General features: G+C 46.7%; 1 protein-coding gene across 1 annotated transcript in view; it reads left to right on the forward strand.

Moving 5' to 3' along the window:
- SNX29 (sorting nexin 29) overlaps positions 1-22705 on the forward strand; it is a 604821-nt gene that overhangs the window by 497653 nt on the left and 84463 nt on the right. The window contains exon 20 of the mRNA XM_017890705.1: positions 8699-8839. Within this exon, the coding sequence (XP_017746194.1) occupies positions 8699-8839 (141 nt within the window). The remainder of the gene's footprint in view (positions 1-8698; positions 8840-22705) is intronic.

Genomic DNA, 22705 nt, shown 5'->3' on the forward strand with positions numbered 1-22705 from the left:
CAGGCAGTCTGTCCCTTCTCAGATCTCAACCTCCTTGTTGGGAGATCCACTGCTCTCTTCAAAGCTGTCAGACAGAGTCGTTTGCGTCTGCAGAGGTTCTGCTGCTTTTTTGTTGTTGTTTTTTATCTGTGCCCTGTCCCCAGAGGTGGAGTCTACAGAGACAGGCAGGTTTCCTTGAGCTGCTGTGAGCTCCACCCAGTTCGAGCTTCCCAGCGGCTTTGTTTACCTACTTAAGCCTCAGCAATGGCAGGCGTCCCTCCCCCAGCCTCGCTGCTGCCTTGGGGTTAGATCGCAGACTGCTGTGTTAGCAATGAGGGAGGCTCTATGGGAGTGGGACCCTCCCGGCCAGGTGTGGGTATAATCTCCTGGTGTGCCTGTTTGCTTAAAGCACAGTATTGGCGTGGGAGTTACCCAATTTTCCAGGTGTTGTGTGTCTCAGTTCCCCTGGCTAGGAAAAGGGATTCCCTTCCCCTTGCGCTTCCCAGGTGAGGCGATGCCTAGCCCTGCTTCAGCTCTGGCTGGTCAGGCTGCAGCAGCTGACCAGCACCGATTGTCTGGCACTCCCTAGTGAGATGACCCCAGTACCTCAGTAGAAAATGCAGAAATCACCGGTCTTCTGTGTTGCTCGCGCTGGGAGTTGGAGACTGGAGCTGTTCCTATTCGGCCATCTTGCTCTGCCCTCCATCCACATCTGTTTTAAGGCATACAAAGTTGCAGGGCTAGCCGGGTGCAGGGTGGCTCACGCCTGTAATCCCAGCACTTTTGGAGGCCAAGGCAGGTGAATCACCTGAGGTCAGGAGTTCAAGACCAGCCTGGCCTACATGGTGAAACCCCATCTCTACTAAAAATACAAAACTAGCCAGGTATGGTGGCTTGTGCCTGTAATCCCAGCTACTTAGGAGGCTGAGGCAGGCTGAGAATCGCTTGAACCTGGGAGGCGGAGGTTGCAGTGAGCTGAGATCGCACCATCGCACTCCATCTTGGGCAAGAAGAGCAAAACTCTGTCTCAAAAAAAAAAATAAAATAAAGAAATAAATCGCAGGGCTTTTGTGAACATTGTGCATAACATGTCTGGCACATGACAGGTGTTGTGAAATGGTATAACTTTTTCCGTATGTCCAAGAAACTTCCAGTTAATACTAGTTTTCACTCTTGAATATTACAACATGCAGAAAAAAAGTATTTAGTTTTGAGGTGCAGGACTTTGAATCATTAAGGAGTTACGTGAAGTTTGAAACGGAGAGGGAGGCATTTGGCCTATGCTGCAGGAAGCCTGACATGTTGGTTCCACATTCGCTGTGTGTCAGTGACTGTTTTATTTCTGAGTTCTCGCCACCTTCATGTCAGCGGGTTTCTCTGTGGGGTCTGATCCTTGCAGGGCTTTACTACATCCATCAAGTATCTCCTACGAGGTCCTCCTCCTAAAACAGCACTCTTGCCCGGGAACCTGGGGGCTTGTGTGTCAGGGGCTGGATAAATGCCCAGGCCGGCCTGCAGCCAACAGAGAGGTGCACTGAGCTCGTTCTGAGTCAGAAGCCCGGGGAACGCTTCCCGGGTTTTGTTTTAGCACTCAGAAACCCACTCAGAAAGGTCATTTCCTGAACTCTGCTGTTGCTGTTGAGTTTTCTGGAAGCAGAGGGAATGCTTAGCTGCCCAATCCACAGAACGTGCTTTATGTTTGTGTTTCCCCACCTGCCTAGCATTTGACAATTAATTAGGCATGGTAATTACCTGCTTTAATTTCATGATTGCACATCCTATAATTAGCCCTAATTCTGTAATAGGGAAGTTCATGTACACAAAGGCAGCCGATGATGAAGGTGATAAGGGTTACAATATTAACAGCTGCCATTGCTTATTGCCTGCCAGGCATAGGCGAGGCACGATACCTCACAACCACCCAGTGACATTGGCACTGGCCTGTCTAACAGTTGAAGAAGCTGAGTCTCAAGGTGGGATGTCATCCCCAGGGTCACAGCAACTGAAAAGGGAATTGTGAGGATGTGAACCCAGGCCTCCCTCCCTACACAGCTGTGCCCTTTCATGCTGCCTTTCTGCCTCTTGCAGGAGCACCTGAGATCTGACATGCTTTGGGCTAAAATGCCCATTCCTATGCTTGGCACACCCTCAAACCAGATTGAGGGCTTCAACCACTTAAAGCAAGCTTTTACATCTTCATTCTTTCTCTCTGTCTGCCTGACTCCCTCTCCACTTCTTCTTTTCCACCCCACTGTGGGAGTGCATGTTTGTGCGTGTGTGTGTGTGTCTGAGATAAATTTTACCCTGGAATGTTGACTGCTTCGTTGTTAGATGTTTTAGTATGTGTACAAAATGTTGTCCTGAATATAATTGCGCAGTTCTCCTCCTCTCCCAAAGATTTAGCCTCTAGCACTATCTTCATTTATCCAAATGGAGACTCGGCTTGAAGAGGTGAATTAACTTATCCAGGATCCCTTGTCTGGCAAGGGGTGGAGCTGGAATTCAAACCCATTTCTGTCTCAGGCCAGAGTCCAGTGTCTGGGCTCCCTCCTGATGCTGACATATGACGATGTGTCAGGTCCCCCTGGATACGCACCCACAGAGCTTTGGCACCGCCTCCTGCCCCATCTATGGCCTGGCTTAGACCTCCCCACCCCACGAGTTAGGGTGAAAGCTCACTCTCCCGAGGACAGTGAAGGCAGGGCTTTGTTGTGTTTTTGCTTTTAAATTCAGGATTAACATAAATATGATCAGTGTATAAATCTTAAGTTTATAGTTCAATTAATTTCACTTCTTTATAGGCATTCATAACCACTGCCCAGATACAGATCCTGGATGTTTCCAGCACCCAGAAGGCTCCTTTGTGCCCTGCACAAGACTCCTTTCTCCCGCCCAAGGTCGCAAAGACATTCTGCCATGTTTTCTCCTCCTCACTTTATGATTTCACTTTTCACACTGAGGTCTATGACCCCAAAAGACACGAGAGCAGAAGCCACACGTGTGAATGTTCATAGTTGCTTTATTCATCAAAGTCGCAACTGGAAACAACCTCGGTGTCCACCCCAGCACAACAGGTAGATACAAACAGGGAAATATTCATCCAGTGGAATACTATGCAGTAGTGCAAAGGAACTTGAGGGCCATACACAGCAACACAGCTGCATCTCACGTCCACAGTACTGAGTGAGAGAAACTAGACCCAGAGGAGCACACACTGATTCCATTTAGGTCAAGTTCAAAAACAGGGGGAAGGCTGGGTGTGGTGGCTCATGCCTATAATCCCAGCACTTTGGTAGGCTGAGGTGGGTGGATCAGCTGAGGCCAGGAGTTCAAGACCAGCTTGGCCAACATGGTGAAACCCTGTCTCTACAAAAATACAAAAATACAGGCGTGGTGGCAGGCACCTGTAATCCCAGTTACTCAGGAGGCTGAGGCAGGAGAATCACTTCAACCTGGGAGGCGGAGGTTGCAGTGAACCAAGATCACGCCACTGCACTTTTAGCCTGGGCAACAGAGTGACTCTCCATCTCAAAAAAAGAAAGGGAAGAAATCTAGGGGATAGTGCTTAACATTGCAGGAGAGCACTATTGATTAGAACAGGGCACAGGAAAGTCTCATAGGAACACTCTGGTAGACGCTCTTCATCTTCTAAAAGGAAAGCGTTTCCTTGAGACCTTATCTGTGCTCGAGCTTGTTCTGGATTCTGTTCATTGATGGACTGAGGTTTTTGCATTTTCTTCTCCCCTTAACCTCCCTTTACCTCCACTGTTATTACAGACATTGTGAGGGTAATTCTTCTCAGTGGAAAAGAAATCTTCAGATTTGAACTTCCTCCTAAAATGAACAAGAGAGGGTTTGCCCCGATGCCCGATTACAGATATTACCCTCCGATTTAATCTTCTTTTACTGAGTCGAGGAGATCCGACATAAAGTGGTTTTTTATTGCTTGTTTTAAAAGAGAACTTGGTTGTGTCAGAAGAGGTCAACTCTTTTTATCCCTCCGAGGAATTATTATCTTTACGGCTCAAGCGGAAGGAATTGGGGCTGATCAAACTTAATCTGGGGGGGAGAGGCTTCTAAAGTAACAAACAAAACAAAAGACTCTTAATAATTTGGGGCCTAAGCCCTTTGAAATCCTTGGTGAAACAAGTCCGTGATTCAGTTAAGTATATATAATTCGGGGACAGGTTAATTTGCAGAGCAAGTTTCCTAACTTTGGATGTTTGGAGCATTATCGTTGTGGATCAGCCATTTAGGTAATTTCGGGTAATTTTAATGGCATTAGACTGGATTCGATTAGATCCAAAGGGAGAGGCACAAATGAGATGAGATTGGACTGTCTGATAGCAAGGAGACCTTTCCGAGAACACGGGGTCTGCAGAGAGGTGCCTGGGCTTCAGGAGAACAAGGCAAGGGCTCCTGGTTCTGGCTACCCACATTGCTGGCACCTTCAGGATTCTAGGTGACTGCAGCAGACTGCTGTTGTCAGAGGTGCTTGAACCATAGCAACTCCATCTTGAATAGGGGCTGGGTAAGATGAGGCTGAGACCTACTGGGCTGCATTTTCAGATGGTTAGGCATTCTAAGTCACAGGATGAGATGCGCCGTCGGCACAAAATACAAGTCATAAAGACCTTGCTGATTAAACAGGTTGCAGTAAAGAAGCTGGCCAAAACCCACCAAAACCAAGATGGCGACGAGAATGACCTCTGGTCATCCTCACTGCTGTACTCCCACCAGCACCATGACAGTTTACAAATGCCATGGCAAGAGCAGGAAATTACCCTATATAGTCTAAAAAGAGGAGGCACGAATAATCCATTTCTTGTTTAGCATATAATCAAGAAATAACCATAAAAATGGGCAACCAGCAGCTCTCGGGGCTGCTCTGTCTATGGAGTAGTGGTTCTTTATTCCTTTACTTTCCTAATCAACTTGCTTTCACTTTACAGTCTTGCCCTAAATTATTTATTGGTTGAGATCCAAGAACCTTCTCTTGGGGTCTGGATCAGAACCCCTGTCCGGTAACACTGTGATAGAAAGTGTTAGAGGCAGAGGGCAGGTAGCCATGGGTTCAAATTCCTTATCTCCCCACCTACCCTGGGCAAGTGATCTGACCTCTCTGAGCCCATTACTTCATCTGAAAAGGGAGTGTTCGTACCTTCGGCCTTGCAGATTAACATGAGACTGGTCAGTGAGGTGCGTGAAGTGCCTGGGATAGGACTCAACACATAATAGGTGGGCGGATCCTGGGTGCAGATTTAGGCCTGATGAGTTGTAGGTACCTAGGGGATATCACGTCCTGGTCTGGAGTTTGTATCAGAGGTGCAGACTAGAGATACAGATTTTGGAGTCATTGGCCTAAACATGAAACATGCAGGCCTGGGAGTGCGCATGTGTGTTCCGGGAAGAGGCAGGGCATGGGCAGGAGAGAAGGTGCCCATGTGGAAGGCAGAGAGAGAGCAGTTGGAGAAGAAGGGGGAGACTCAGGCCTACAGGGAGCAAAACCAGTGGGCTTTTACATGCCCTTTATGAAAAATGTAGAGTCAGAATTTATCACTCACAGGAGAGAGACTTGTTTTTATTATTACATTAAAGAGGTTTTAAAGACGCGTATTGACATTTCACTGATGCAAATTACAATGGCCATTCATCATTGGAGGCTTTACCCTGTAGGCTGTTCTTAACTCGGGTAATTTTTTAAATTGCATTGATCTCTCTCTCACTTTTCTGGTTTCGCTTGTGATGTATTATAGTTGCCGTATATCCTTGGAATATGCTAGGGCCTGTAAAAGGCTGGTGAAGCAGTGCTCATGTTTTCTCTACTTGGTTACAATAAAGAAGGTGTACGCCCACGTGTGCTGGTCCCATCTGGATGTGACCTTTTGTTCACTTGAGCTGACAATTGCAAGTCCAGATCTTGACCTTAGCCTACTCATTCCTAGCCCAAGCCCAGTTCCTCCCCGTCTGTAGGGGGGCCTGTGTGGTCCTGGGCATAGCTGCACTGTTTATATACCAGAATTCTTTCCATATCATTTTGGGTGGGAGATGCTGTTCTCAGCTCCATTTTGCAGATGAGGAAATGAGTGACGAGAAAGGTTGCATGGCTTGTCTGATGGGTGAGTTTGTGCATTACTTCGGGGTTCTTGAAATTGCCCACTTGTCAATCACTGGAGAAGCTTTGGTTGCTTTGGGGATTCCTGGGCGTCACTCGGGTTGTTAATGTAGCCCTCCTAGTGACTGGTAAGATTTGGAAAGGACTGTCCCTCTCCACACCAGATCTTGGATATGCTGGTGGAAAAATAACAATAATGACTTCTTGATTGTTTAGATTGGGGGTTATCAAACTCTTTCTGTAAAGGGCCAGAAAAAATACTTTTAGCTTTGCAGGCTGTATGGTCTGTTTCAGCTTCTTAACTCTGCTGTACAGAAGCTCCTTGACTTATGATGGGGTTATGTCCGGATAAGCGCATCGTAAGTTGAAAATATCGCAAGTTGAAAATGCATTTAATACGCTTCATCTAGTGAACAACATAGCTTAGCTGAGTCTACCTTCAACCTGTTCAGAACACTTAGATTCACCTACAGTTAGGCACAATCGTCTAACACAAAGCCTACATTATAATAAAGTGTTGAAACTCATGTAAAATATACTGCACATCACTAGCCTAGAAAAAAGGTCAAAATTTGAAGTGTGGTTTCTACTGAATACTTGTTGCTTTTGTACCATTATAAACTTGAAAAATTGCAAGACAATTACCATCCTAAGTGAGGGACTGTCTTTATTGCAAAAGCAGCCAAAACAAATGAATGTGGCTGCATTGGGCCCATGGGCCATAGTTTGCCCACCCCGATCTAGAAAATTAGTATTATGTATGATGACCAGAGAAGTGATTGAACTTGCCACTCTCCAAGGGATGTTTAGACTTTTATAAGAATATATCATAAGCAGGTATGGGCCATTCAAGATATATAGGGTGACAGCCAGGCGTGGTGGGTCACGCCTGTAATCCCAGCATTTTGGGAGGCCAAGGCAGGCAGATCATCTGAGGCCAGGAGTTCAAGACCAGCCTGAGCAACATGGCAAAACCTCGTCTCTACTAAAAATACAAAAAATTAGCCAGGTGTGGTGGCGGGCACCTGTAATCCCAGCTGCTCGGGAGGCTGAGGCAGGAGAATCGCTTGAACCTGAACAGATGGCTACAGGAAAGAATGACTAAATCAGGCAAGTGATGGGAACAACATACTGTATGCTATTTTCCCCAATATCAACAGAGATCCACAGCCCAATTAATAGCAGAGATGCATTTTCATGTTTCTGTCATGTGTGTATTGTAGCACTAACAGCGGAGGTTGCTGAGATCATGCCACTGCACTCCAGCCTGGGCAACAGAGTAAGACTCTGTCTCACTTTAATAAAAGGAAAAGTTATATAGGATAAGAACTGCATTCAGCTGCTCATACAAAGACCCCTCAAACATTACCTTGAACAAATTAGAGATGAATATTTCTTGCTTGTTGAAGAAGCCTTGAGTAACGGATCTGACTGTAGGTTTGGTGATGTGATGTCGACAATAATGGGATGACATTATTGCTCCTTAAGGTCATCAGAGACCCTGGGACTTCTGTAAACTTGATAAGCATTCTGTTTCTTCATCTCACTCCATCGAAAACATCTATGCATTCGTTAATTGAAACATTGGTTGTGATTTGAGTCTCTAGTCCTTCCTCCTGTTCAGAGAATAATGTGAGACATTCTATGGTCGCCATACCAGAGTTCGAACACATAATGTCTGTGTTTGGGGTTGATGGGTGGCTTTCACGTAGGAACAGAATTTATCACTCACATTAGAGATGCCTCTTTTCATGGTCATACAGGTTTTAAAGATGTGTATTGACATTCATGGAGTATAAATTACAATAACCTTTTATCCTTGGGGACTTTTCTCTCTGGGCTGTTCTTAACTCCTGTAATTTTAAAAAGTGGATTGATGTCTCTCCTGCTTTTCTATTTTTCCTTGTGATGAAGTCGCTGCTTGCCCCTGGAAGGTGCTAAGGCCTGCAAAAAGCTGATGAAACAGCCCTCATATTTTGTATCCCCAGAGTATTCTCTAACGAGTCGTAACTTGATTAAAATGAAGAAATTCTATGTCCCGGTTATGCTTATCCCATCTGGACACGGCCTTCTGTGTAGTGGGGCAGATCTCAGCTCTGGCCCCTCCCTTCTTTCTGAAACTGAATTCCACCTCGTCTTTGTGGTGGTCGGAGTCGTCCCAGGCGCCACCGCATTGCTCTCCAAACCACCTTTGGAGCGAGGTGCTGCTCTCAGCTCTGTTTTACAGATGAGGAAACAAGTGGCCAGAAAGGTTGACTAGCCTCTCACCAGCAGGCTGTTAGTACTGCAATACACACATGACAGAAACATGAAAATGCATCTCTGCTATTAATTGGGCTGTGGATCTCTGTTGATATTGGGAAAATAGCATACAGTATGTTGTTCCCATCACTTGCCTGATTTAGTCATTCTTTCCTGTAGCCATCTGTTCAGCCAGCACCAATGAGTCCCTGCTCTATGCCAGGAACTGGGCATCCAGTGGTGTGTAACACAGATGTGACTCCTGCTGCAACTGGTTTTCTTTGGGAAAGCATTGCCGAAATTCTACTCCTTTATAATAACGGTTTTAAGAGGAATTTACATTTTCTGTCTCTTTCTTGACAGGTCTACATCCGGATAAAAGACGATGAATGGAACATCTATCGCCGGTATACAGAGTTCAGGAGTTTGCACCACAAGTTACAAAACAAGTACCCTCAAGTGAGGGCCTACAACTTCCCACCCAAAAAGGCCATCGGAAACAAGGTACCGTCCCACACCGGGAAGCTCACTTGTCACTGCCTACGTTAAAATGGATTATTTATTCTTCTTCTTAGTCCATTACTTAAAAACACATGCTCCTTTAAGTTGGCGGATATAGGAAAAAAATAGAGAAAAGAATAATTCCACCACCTAAAGACGTTGACCATTACATCGTGTGTGTGTGTGTGTGTGTGTGTGTGTGTGTGTGTGTGTGTGTATGTCCTCTCATTTATCTAGGGCAAGAAGTTGGAAAACGTTTTCTTTAAAGGGCCAGAGAGTAAATATGTTTGGCTTTGGGGACTGTACTATTTCAGAGGCAAATATTCACCTCTGCGGGGGTCCTGTGTAAGCCCCCATAGACAGTGCAGACACAAATGCGCGTGGCTGTGTGCCAATAGCATTTTATTTTTAAGAATAAATAGCAGCTGGATTTGGCCTGTAGGTTAGTTTGCCAACCCCTGTTCTGGACCGAAAAATGCTTTTCTAGTTTTCATCCGTTGTTGTCAACTTGTGACTGTGGAGTCGAACTTTCTCAGAGGAGTTTGTTGTTGTTGTTGTTGTTATATGTTTATTTGCCTCATGAAGGCTAATGATTTATGGTGATCCAGTTTGCCTCTGTGTATTCATCCCAGTACCCTTGAGGAAGGAGGTGCTAGCCCTCTGCAAGCACCTTGTTTGATTGATTGCAATCAATCAAATCAAATCGTTGGTTGATTAGTATTATTTACTCAGCAGTCGTTAATTGGGCACCAATTGTGTGTCATTGTGCAAAGGGCTGGGTCCGGCTCTGGAGAAGACAGACCTGTGTCTAGACCTGGCTTGGAGCCCTGTCAAATGGTCAGCTTCAGCCAGGAGGCATCATGATGTCACTCCTCATGTTTGCTTAGGGAAGCAGTTCTCTGTCATGGCTGCACTTTGGATCCCCTGGGGAGCTTTGAAAACCACTGAGGACTGCCTGTGGCCCACCTCCATCCCCATTCTGATTTATCTGAAGTGAGGCCTAGGCGTAGAGGGGTTGAATAGTTGTCTAAGTGATTGCACTCTGCGGCCAAACTGGAGAACCTTCGGCTTAGAGTCAAGAAGGAGACAGAGGCGCTTCATCAATTTTGGTATGTGTTCAATAGCTTGGCAGGGACAGTCCGATTGGGAGGTAGAGCCATGACCTTTCTCAGGACGTGTAAGACATCGGGCATTGTATTGAGCATGATCTCTCTGCCGTGGTCGTTCTCAAAGTGTGGCCCCAGCCAGCAGCAGCAGCAGCAGCAGCAGCAGCAGCAGCAGCCCCTGGGAGCTGGTTAGAAATGCACGTCCTTGGGCTCACCCTAGACGTGCTGATTCACAAGCTCTGGGGTTGAGATCCTGCAGTCTGGGTTGAACAAGCCCTCTAGGTGATGCTGCTCATGAGGAAGTGTGAGGACTGCCCTTCTATCTTTTGACAAAGCCATGTGGCAGATGCCATATGGGATGAATTCCTAGTTTCTGTCTTCAGGAGGTACCGTGCTAGGATTTCCTTGACCTTTATCACGGAAACACAGAGCAAGAGTTTCCATGACCCACTCCTGGCGCTTGGGAATTTCATAGGGAAATCTATTCCTGACTCTTACGTTTACATGTGTGTGGATTTCTACGTATAAAACAGATTGAAACCTGATCACGCCAAGGTCTGCTCAATCTGAACGTAAACAGTTACAAAGCAGGTTTATCCCAGGCCCAGAATACATTTGTCCTTCATTTTTCTGTTGAGGAAAAATAGAGCTGAACCGCTACACATGGCAGACGGAAACTCTATACTTGTTCGTAGCAAGGAGTACAAGAATTCTTTTGAAAAGAGGGGAAAATTATATATTGATTTAATCTAATGACCCATGGGCTCACACAAATCTCGGGACTGACTCAGAATGCCCTAAAATGTCATAAAACAACATGCTGCTAACCAGGATATTACCAAATTATAAGACATTCTTATGTGCAAGAAACACGATCCTGGAGTGGCCCTTCCGTGACAGCTTCTTCGCAGAACCTGCCTGCGTCTTGTGCTAAGGGAACGCCCTTGTAGCACAAGGTGGAAATGAGGGGATTTGGATGAGGAAAAGTCTTAGGTTGTAGCTTTACATTGTCCTGACTTAACATTGTCCAGGGGTGCCTGGGAACTGCAGCTTTAAACAATATGACGTATTGTATTATAAAATGAACTTTACCATGGACAAATTGATACAAGAGTTCAGTTCGGCTGGGCGCGGTGGCTCAAGCCTGTAATCCCAGTGCTTTGGGAGGCCGAGACGGGTGGATCACGAGGTCAGGAGATCGAGACCATCCTGGCTAACACCGCGAAACCCCGTCTCTACTAAAAAATACAAAAAAAAACTAGCCGGGCGAGGTGGCGGGCGCCTGTAGTCCCAGCTACTCGGGAGGCTGAGGCAGGAGAATGGCGTAAACCCCGGAGGCGGAGCTTGCAGTGAGCTGAGATCCGGCCAGTGCACTCCAGCCTGGGCGATAGAGCGAGACTCCGTCTCAAAAAACAAACAAACAAACAAACAGACAAACAAAAACCAAAACAAAGAGTTCAGTTCCTAGGGCATAAAGTACTGTATTTAGCTTGAAGTCTTAGTTTCCAAGAACCTATCGCCAATGTTGAGTCAACACTTCCTATGTTAGTTTCCTCTTGCTGCTATCACAAATCATCACAAATGTAGAGACGTAGAACAAATTTATTGTCTTACAATTCCAGAGGTTAGATGTCCAAAATGAGCGTCACAGAGCTAAAATCAAGACGTCAGCCAGGCCTCTTCCTTCCGGAGCCCCAGGAGAGAGTTCGCTCCTTGCTTTTTCAGCTTCTCATGGCCACCTTCATTTTTGCCTTATGGCCTTCTGTTTTCAAAGACATCACTCAGCCCTCTGCTTCCATCATCACAGTCACATTTTTCTCTGGTTCCGACCCTCTTCCTCTTAGAATTCCCCTTTGATCACATTGGGCTCACCCAGATCATCCAAAATAATCCCCCGACCCCACCCTTTATCTCAAGATCCTTCACTTAATCACATCTGCTGAGTCCCTTTGGTCATGAGAGGTTCTGGGGATTTGGGTGTGGATGTCTGTGGGAGCCATTATTGCACCCACCACATGTTAGACATTGCTCCATGCTTTCTCTGCAGCCTCAACTCCTTTCCCACCTCCTCCCTTCTCAAGCCCCCCAGTTACTCAAAACTTAAGACAAAGCAAATCTCACCAGTCCTGAAAACACTGGATTCGAGTTTAGCGAGATGAGGCTGAGCCCTGAGGAGTGGGAGGGTTTTTCCGGAGTTGCGTCGTGTAGAAAGAGAACATGAAGATGTCCTGGGTCTCTCCTGTGCAGGAGCTGGGAACTGTTTTATTGTTGTTATTGTTGTTGTTTGTTTGGTTTTTTGGAGGCAAGGTCTTACTCTGTTCCCAGGCTGGAGTGCAGTGATGCGATCTCGACTCACCGCAACTTCCGCTTCTGGAGCAGGGAACTGGGTCTGCTTCATACTGTCCACCCTCATCCCCAGGCTAGAGAGACGATCTGCCCCTGCTAATCCCAGGGCTGGCTCCTCACAGCGGCGGACCTTTCCCCTGTGAAGCCTCTGTCCACTGAGCAATGTGCTTTTCTCCCCCCAACATAATCCTATTTGCACATAAACAAGCTTGGGAATAAAAGACACCATCTTAGTGAGCCTGGCCTAATAATGACCAGCTGGTACAAGTGCAGCAGCTGGCTCTTAACCGGATTTATGGTCCTGCTCCCGGTGGTGGGGGTGGATCTGACCGCTTAGGTCATGAGCAGTCTTGGGGCCACAGCTCCATTTCTAGCCTATGCTGCTTTTAACTTTTAATTGGCTTTCAATAAGCTAGTTGAACTGTGATTGTCTTTTATACATATATATATATATATACCAAATCTTGCTCTGTTGCCCAGGCTGGAGTGCAGTGGCACAATTTCAGTTCACAGCAACCTCTGTCTCCTGGGTTCAAGTGATTCTCCTGCTTCAGCCTCCCAAGTAGCTGGGACTACAGGCACCCACCACCACACTTGGCTAGTTTTTGTATTTTTAGTAAAGACAGGGTTTTGCCATGTTGGCCAGGCTGGTCTCAAACTCCTGATCTCAAGTGATCCGCCTGCCTGGGCCTCCCAGAGTGCTGGGATTACAGGCGTGAGTAACAGGAGGGGCCATACCTGGCCCGGTGATTGCCGTTTGATTCCTTCTTTCTTTTTCTCTGCATTTGGCTAAGACATACACACTTCCCTTAAATCCACCTTAGCTGCTGCTCAGGACAGATCTGAGTGATTCTTCCCATTTCCAAAGGAGAATTGAGTCAAGATGCAGAACCTTCGACACCCAACAGAGGCCATTGGTGAATTCATTTCAAGGCCCAGCTTATGCTAGTCCCACTGGGCCTAATAACTCAGGACACCTGCTTTAACATCCCAAGGGCAAAATCTCTGGAGTGTGTTGATTCTAAATTGGCCCAGAAAACCCCGCCACATCAGAATCTTTTCTTTGGGTTACTTCAGGGATAACTCACTTGTCCACTTGGAATTATGGCATACCTCTAGACAAGACGTTTTCAGGTTGATAGAATTTCATTTCCTTCCTTCCTTCCTTCCTTCCTTCCTTCCTTCCTTCCTTCCTTCCTTCCTTCCTTCTCTCTCTGTCTTTCTCCTTCCTTCCTTCCTTCCTTCCTTCCTTCCTTCCTTCCTTCCTTCCTAGGGTCTTGCTCTGTCACCCAGGCTAGAGTTCTGTGATGCAGTTGTAGCTCACTGCAGCCTCAAACTCCTGGGTTCAAGTGACCCTCCTTGCTTCAACCACCCAAGTAGCTGGGACCACAGGCACGCACCACCACGCCTGCCTAATATTTCAATTTTTTGCAGAGACAGGATTTCACCATGTTGGCCAGGCTGGTCTCAAACTCCTGGGCTCAAGAGATCCTCCCACCTCAGCCACCCAAAGTGCTGGCATTACAGGCATGAGCCATCGCACCCGTCCAGGGTTGGTTGAATTTTGCATGCCTTGTTACTTTTAAGCCTTGAAGCCATTACTCACTGCAGAATCCACAGACCTAGACATTTTTTTTTTAATTACAAGTTTTTTTTGTTTTTGTTTTTGTTTTGACGGAGTCTCGTTCTGTCGCCCAGGCTGGAGTGCAGTGGCACGATCTCGGCTCACTGCAAGCTCCACCTCCCAGATTCACGCCATTCTCCTGCGTCAGCCTCCTGAGTAGCTGGGACCACAGGCGCCCGCCACCATGCCCAGCTACTTTGTTTTTTTTTAGTAGAGACAGGGTTTCACCGTGTTAGCCAGGATGGTCTTGATCTCCTGACCTCATGATCTGCCCTCCTCGGCCTCCCAAAGTGCTAGGATTACAGGTGTGAGCCACCGCACCCAGCCATAGACCTAGACATTATTCAAAGAAATAGCAAACATAGTTTAGCCTTTCTCATTTGTCAGATGAGTATCCTTCTAGCCTGAATTTCTGTATATTTCCCGTACAATGCCATCATTGGTGATTGTCTGACAGTTTTATAATTGAAAGTGATCTTAATCCCAATTTGAATCTTTTTTAATTGACAAAATTAGCATGTTGTATAGTATGTGGACCCAGCATTTGTCTTTACCAAAGAATCTGTTGCCTTAATATGCCATGTGTGTAATTGTATATTCACAGGATACCCAGAGCTCTCCCTGGAGGTATCCATGCCTTCACTTACCATATCAAGTTCAAATCATGTTGAAACAGTTGGCCTGAATATCAGTTCACCATTCGATGAAGTTTATTCTTTCATAGCTGAGTCAAGCCACAATAGATATATATTGAAGTTATTCATTAACTTTTTTTTTTTTTTTGGAGATGGAGTCTTGCTCTGTCACCCAGGCTAGAGTGCAGTTGCATGATCTCAACTCACTTCAACCTCTGCCTTCCGGGTTCAGCTTCCTGAGTAGCTGGGATTACAGGCAACTGCCGTCATGCCTGGCTAATTTTATGTGTTTTTGTAGAAACGGCATTTCACCGTGTTGGCCAGGCTGGTCTTGGACTCATGATCTCAGGTGATCCGCCCACCTCGGCCTCCCAAAATGCTGAGATTACAGGTGTGAGCCACCATGCCTGGCCATTAACTTTTTTTTTTTTTTGAAACGGAGGGTCTCTCTATCACCCAGGCTGGAGTGCAGTGGTATGATCTCAGCTCACTGCAACCTCTGCCTTCTGGGTTCACGCGATTCTCCTGCCTCAGCCTCCTGAGTAGCTGGGATTACAGGCGTGTGCCACCACACCTGGCTAATTTTTGTATTTTAGGTAGAGACGGGGTTTCACCATGTTAGTCAGGCTGGTCTCAAACTCCTGAGCTTGTGATCTGCCAGCCTCGGCCTCCCGAAGTGCTGGGGTTACAGGCGTCAGCTACCGCACCTGACCCACCGCACCTGACCCATTAACTTTAATGTATCACTGGGGTGGGGCTTGGTTGGGCGAAGGTAACAATTTCAAGATCTTGGTGACTTAAGCCAACAAGGGTGTATCTTTGGCTCATGTTCTCTGTCCATCGCGGGTTGGCCCAGGGCTCTGCTCTTCACGTTGCTGGGTTCCAGGCTGCTGGAGGCTCCATCTGCATGCGTGTGGCAACAGGAACAAGGAGTAGGGACAAGTCAGGCGGTGGCTTCTAAAGTTGCTGCCCAGAAGTGACACATGGAAATTCTACTTGTATTTCATTGGCCAGAGCAAGTTCCTTGGCCGTGCCTAATGCCAGGGAGCAAAGGAGTCCACTCTGGATGTTAATGACCAGCTCTAATGACGCAAGCTGGAGTGACATTTCTGCTGAATGACAATATTCAGCGGGACTGAGAGAGTAAGAGCGCAACTTCACCCATCCAAAACTGACATGCCCGTCCCATGGGCTCCACTTTCAAAAGAGTCACAGTTCACCTGCCTCCTGCATCCCTGCTTAAGTCATTCTCTCTTTCTCTCTCTCTCCTTTTTCCTTGAGAGAGGGTCTCTCTCTGTCACCCAGGCTGGAATGTAGTGGTGCGATCATGGCTCACTGCAGCCTCACACTCCCTGGCTCCAGCCATCCTTCCATCTCAGCCTCTCAAAGTGCTGGCATTACAGACGTGAACCACTGCCCTGGCTCCTGTTTAGATTATTCTAACTCCAAGCCACTGTCACCGCAGTGTGGACACCTGCAGTGGCTGTGTCTTTTTCTCTTTTGCCTCCCTGTAGCCTATTTTCCACACTGCAGCCAGAGTGAGATTTGTACAACATAAATCTGGTTGTGTCAACTGTAGATTAAGACCCTCTAGTGACACCCCTGGTACTTAAAATGGGGACTCATTATTGTGGCCTCAGGTGTCCCCTGCTAGCTCCCTCACCTCCCTCTCCTTCCTCATCTCATGCCCTGCACCCGCCCTCTCCACTCAGGCACACTGGTGTCCTAAGACATCTACACTTTTTTCACCTCAGGGCCTTTGCACCTGTCACACCCTGTACCTGGAAGGGCCATTCCCAGATTTCTGCATGGACGCCTCCTCCCATTCACCAGATTTCAGTTCAGATTTGCCCTCCTTGGACACAGGCCTTTCCTGACACTCCTCACTCTGCCGCCCTTAGTCACTCTCTGGCCCTTTCCTCTGCTTTAATTTTCTTCGCAGTGTGTATCATCAATGGAAATGACTTCTTTGTGCACTTCAGTATTATCTATCTCTCTGCACCAGCATGGAATCTCATGAACCAGGGCTGGAATCTGTTTCTGTTCACTGCTCTGTCCCCAGCTGCTAGAATAGCACCTGACATACCAAGATACTCGCGGTCTAAATTAATGAACAAACAAACAGAAATTCAGTGGAAGAGTTTCCCTTTTATTTTCTTCTTCGCTTTGCTGGGTGTTGGCACACATTCAAAAAATCTCAATTCCAAAAGCGAGTACATAAACTTTCAAGGTGACTTGGGAGGTTGTTCTCACCCTGCTTTTGGCTGAATATTTTCTGCAGAGTGGGCGTGAGGCCAAGCAGGCTTTTGGAGACAGGAAAGGTGGCTCTCTAGTGGTCCGAGGAAGTTGACCAACGAGCTCCCTGTCCAAACGGGCTTTAGCAGCATGAGGCTTAGGTAAAGGACTCGTTCTTGATGATGTTACTAAAGTCTGCATTATGGCTCAGGGAGCAAATGAGAATGGAGAGACTGTCATTCCTTCTTAGGCTAATAGATTCCGTCTCCGAAAGTTCATTTGGCATTAAGGCAAGGCAAATCACTTTCCCTGGAGCCACAGATAATTCAACTTGTTGGAGAAATTATGCATTAAAATCCTCATTAAAAACACATACACCCATGTGTGGTAGAGGAACCAACTGGTACTCGCTGAGCCGCGGGAAGCCCATTTGCAGCTTCTTGGGAGGTGCCATTGGAAACGCAGTCCTGGAGACGGCAGGGTGGGCGCAGAGATGGGAGAGAGTGGACCTCATATAGGAACCAGAGGCAAATGTGTACCGAGTGCAGGGCTGTTGTGCTGGGTGTAAGGGCAATGAAGGCGAATTAAGGTTTGGTCTCTGTCCTTAAGAAGCTGGCCGTCTTGTAGGGAGGATGACAAGTAAATGAGTCTTCAAAGAGGAACTATGTGAGCTGCTGGGAACCTGGTGCAATTTTCAGACAGAGGAGAGAGAAGCAGAGAAGGCTCCTGCAGGAGGTGAAATGCTTGAGGGGCCACAGGGCTCCCAGCCAGAAATCTAGGAGAAGGAACAGGTGGGCCAGCAGAATCAATGCCAGGCATCCTTTCTGTACATCCCAAATCAGTTTCCTGTGGCTTGCAACAACACACATTTATTCTCGTACAGTTCGGGAGGCCAGATGTTCAAAACAAGCCTCACCAGGTTAAAATCAAGGCGTCAGCAAGGCTGCATTTCTTTCTAGAGACTCCAGAGGAGAATCTTATCCTGGCCTTTTCCAGCTTAGAAGCTGCCTGCATTTATTGGCTCATGGCCCCTTCCTCTGTCTTCCCTGTTGCCTCTCTCCCACCATTCTTCTGTTGTCAGATCTTCCCCTGACCATAGCAGGGAAAGGTTCTACACTTTTCAGTAATGTGATTAGACTGGGCCCATCCAGCTTATCCAGGGTAATCTCCCTGTCTCAGAGCCCTTAATTTCACCTCCTCTACAATGGCCCCTGTACAGTAGCATATTCACAGGTTCTGGGGATTGAGGCATAGACACTCTGGGAGAGGGTGGGCCTCATCCTGCCTCCTGTACACCTCTTCTTCCTGCTTCCTTGCCCTGGGTAGAGAGCTCTTACTGTCAGCCCACTTGACAAATGGGGCAGCAGAGGCACAGGGATGTGAAGTGACCTGCCTAGGCCATCTTGCTTGGCAGCGTCAAGGCTGATATCTGGGCCCAGGCAGGTCATCTGCCTTCAGCCTCTGTGAGCACAGCCTATCCCACAGGAAGGTCGGCTGCAGAGGATCCTGGAGGCGGGACAGGCAGAATCAGTCAGCCGTTGCCTATTTGATGGACATTCACATTAACTCCCTAAGTCAACTCCTCAACCTCAGTGCTGTGGAGAGCAGGGGGCAGGTGAGGAGGGGCTCTGATGGCCTCTCTCTCCACCCACACCCACCGCTCCACCCTTGCTTAGGGGCCATTCTTAGAGTTGGGAGTGCTGCCCTCAGAGTTCATCCCCAGGCTTGGAAGAACTTCCCTGTTAATCCTAAACTTGTGGGGAGACAGTTACTCATTCATGCATTTATACATTTATTCTTTCAGTGGGACCTTACCAACTCTGTAAGTAAGAGGCTGTAATAGGCACTGAGAGTCAAACAAACAAACAGAAAGATCCTTAAGGCTGTACTCTGTGTGTACTGATGTGCCTCGGGCACGTTATTTGACCTCTCTGTGCCTGTTTCCCCTTTCATATACCAGGAATACTCATGCCACTCCTAGCATTGTTTTTATGAGGATTGAAAGCAGTTACATCTGTAAAATGCTCAGAACAGTGTCTGGCACAGGATAAGAGCTGTCTTCAGGTTTGTTAGGTCAGGGTCATTGGGCTGGTAGCAAAGTGGAGCGAGCAGACACACAAGTGCGTTCTTATCCCCAGCAATGCCAGGACCCCGAACCTGTGCAGTGGGTGAGCCTGACATGGACGGTCCCCCCGGAAACCTCAAACTCAGCGTCTCCATGTAAACTAACACCAGCCACCATATGCCGGCTTGCCAGGCACACTGAGAGCTTTGTATTCATTTTCTCATCATGCAGTTCTTCTCGGGCTCCATATGAAGTGTTTTATAGATGAGGAAACGGGGGATTAGGGGCAATAAGCATCCTGCCCAAACTCCCATAGCTTGTAAGTGCCAGAGTCAGGAATTGAGGTGAACTCTGCAAATGCAGAGGGCCGCACCACCCGGCCCTCCGTGGAGAAGTAAGTCCCACGTGTCTGTCCCCAAATCTAGGAGCTGGTGATGCAGAAAGTCATCTACTACAGGTTTGGGCCAGAAAGTTCATCATGTGAAGACAATTCAGAAGATGGTGTGACTCCCCCACCTGCTCGCAGTAGAGATGCAGGGAGCTCACACCATCCCCTGCAACTGCTAGGGCCCCACAGAGAAGTTTGGGAGCGACAAGCAGCTCTGAGTGAATGAAGCCATGAACTCAAGCCTGTGTCTCATTTGACACTCTGCCAACCACCATGTAAATATTCCTAGTACTTAATGTATTAATCGAGAAGAAGAGAGAAATTGGGCTCATTATACATCACACGGTTATGTTTCTCTTTAATACAGTAAAAGCCTCTTAAGATATTTTCCAGGAGAGCAACCACTAACGTCATCTTGCCAGAAAAAGCATCTCAGGGGAGAGACCTTGGTGAGCTTCAGACCCGGAATGTGTCTGTGGAGGCCTATGCATAGATATATATATGTTTAATTAGTGGGGTTTCTTGGGAGGACTTTTCTATAACATCAAATTAAAATCCAGTAAAAAAAAAAAAAAAAATCAAGGTCATTTATAAACAAAAAATCCAGAACCAGCCACTGAAAGCATATTTGCTGTTCTGTTCCCATCTTGCATATTTTCTAGGTATAACACATGAAAAAGCAGAATTCAAGAGACTCCTCTTGGTGGACTCAAGTCATAGAACTTGCTGGTCCCACCCTCCACTGTGGCCTTCATACCTCCACCAGGAAGTCGTCCCTGACTTCAAAAACATGAGCTACCCCTCCCCGGGTTCATTTCTCATACTCCATCTTATCACAGTTGCCTGATTTACAGTTCTTCCTTCCTGTAGTACGCACCATCCCTGCACCCATTGCACCATAGAATTAGAGGGCAGAGCCTGGTCCTACTTGAGTCTTCATCTTCTTAGGATCTGTCACAGTGCCGAGTACTGAGTTGAACCCGTTTGTTGAATAATGAACTGAAGCTGTGTGGAAGTCATTGTGTAGCACCGGCTTTGTTGGGTCATTAATTTCCTTTCTCTCTCGTCCTGTGTCCCTTCACTTCCAGGACACTGTCATTCATGGTCGTTCATAGATGCTCAGTTCCCACATGGTGCCATCTCACCTGCCCGCTGGACATTGACCAGCTGATATTTGCAGGAGCTTCCATGAAGACTCTGCATTAGTTGTTCCTGGTGTCACAGAAGATTTGTTTGACACTTCTGGGGTGTGGTCTTCCCAGTGAACCCACCAGAATTAGCCAGCTTGCCCCACTTCACTCATTTCAGGCTGAGTTTGAGGACCCTATTTCTAAGTAGAACCCACTGGCTTTGTGATTGAGTGAATTATAAGACAACTTGACTCTGTTGGGCATTAAACGTTGGCCAAAATATTTCTGGGGCTGTATATCATTATTTAATCTCTCCTTCCAGCTCTAAAAGCCTTCTGAAAAGACTTAACCCATATTATATTTGCTTTTGTTCCTCACATTTTCAGACAGCTGATTAAAATCACACCTTAGACGTATTTCTTGGCTCTTACCCTTTTGAATAGTTGGAGAATAATTGCTACCTTTCCCTTCAGTATTCTCATTAATATCTGAGAACTTCAAACAGCAGAAAAACACAAGGAGAAAACAAATTGAGAACTGTGTATTGCAATCTTGGTTCATCTCTAGCACACTGGGAGAAAAAAAAAAATTCAGCCTCTCAAATTGCCACCAATTGGTTATTTCCTGAAGCCACCTTTTTGCAATTCACAACCCCAGGCTGGAGGAAGCCTCTCCCTTTCTCTCATCCTTCTCCGCAGTGTCATGGGCCACTTGCATCTTTAGAAACCATGCCATACAGAGGGAAAGAGTTTGGACTGTGGATCCAGATCCTGCCCCCACCCACATTGGCTGTGTGACCCTGGGCAAATCCTCAGACTCTGTGACACTCAGCTGTCACATGGTGGTGAGCACACTGACAGCATGGGCTCTGGTGGAGAGTGAACAAGCCCATGCCAGTCAACTGTTTCCCATGGCGCAGTGTGTCCTTAGCCCTCAAATGCCAGCGTAAAAACCAGGTCGACACGGAGAATGCACTCATTTGATTTCCTTTCCTTTGTGATTGGTGATAACTCACACATAGGCATGCTTTTTCTTTCTTTCATTCTCATTTCTTCCTCCCCTCTTCACTTCTCTGCTTCTTCTTGTGGTGTGTTGTGTGTTTTGGCTTTTTTTTTTTTTTTTTTTTTTGAGATAGCGTCTTAGTCTGTCACCCAGGCTAGAATGCAGTGGTGCGATCTTGGCTCACGGCAACCTCCACCTCCCGGGTTCAAACAATTCTTGTGCCTCAGCCTCCTGAGTAGCTGGGACTATAGGCATGCACCACCAGGCATGGCTAATTTCTGTATTTTTAGTAGAGATGGGGTTTCGCCACTTTGACCAGGCTGGTCTCAAACTCCTGACCTCAAGTGATCTGCCCACCTTAGCCTCCCACAGTGCTGGGATTACAGGCATGAGCCACCATACCAGGCCTTTTTTGGCTGTTTTTTTGAGTTGAGATACAGCATACCTCCAATTTTAAGGTACAGTTTGATGGATTTTCACAAAATGAACACACCTAGGCAAACAGCAATAGACCAAGAAATAGACCATTATGAGAGCTCCACAGCCTCCTCTTCTTAAAGGGCCACTGTGCTGCTTTCTGATACCGTAGTGTGCTTTTGCCTGTGTGTACTCCTTTGTATCTGGCTTCTTTCTCTCAGCATCACATCTGTGAGCTTCATCCATGTTGTTGCAAGTAGCACTTGTTGGTTCATTTTCATTGCTTTGTAATATTCCATTGTATGACTACACCACAATTTATTTATCTTTTACTGTCAGTGGATAGTTCAGTGGCTTCTGGTCTGGCTCAGCTACAAATAGTGCTGTGATTAACAGTTCTCACATATGTCTTCTGCTGGCTCTGAGTCCTGATTTCTGTGGGATAAAATCCTTAGGAATGGACTTGCTGGTCACAGGGTATGTTTATACTCCACTGTAGTGGATACTGCCAAACAGTGTCCCAAAGCGGCCATATGGTGATGATTTTTTAAACAAAGGGAAAAATAATACAAAGGATAGGATACCAGGCACCTGTATTCCCACCACACAAACTTAACAGCTGTCCACATTTTACCATATTTGCTTCCAAGCTCCTACAAAATTATTATGGAATGTTTCAGATGTGTCCTGGAATACACAGGAAAATGTAATGAACACACACACATCACCAGATTAACAAATGTTAACATTCAGAAATTAAACACTGTAAATACAGCGAAACCCTTGTTGCACCTTTTCTCCCAGAAGGGAACCACTCTGCAGAATCGTTCTGTGTCCTTGTATTACATATGATTATGAGAGGGTTTTCTTTTTACTGTTTCACATCAATGGTATTATTCCTTTTTTTTTTTTTTTTTTTTT

Source organism: Rhinopithecus bieti, unplaced genomic scaffold, assembly GCF_001698545.2.
Source record: "Rhinopithecus bieti isolate Rb0 unplaced genomic scaffold, ASM169854v2 scaffold_19459, whole genome shotgun sequence".
NCBI classification, from domain to species: Eukaryota; Metazoa; Chordata; class Mammalia; order Primates; family Cercopithecidae; genus Rhinopithecus; species Rhinopithecus bieti.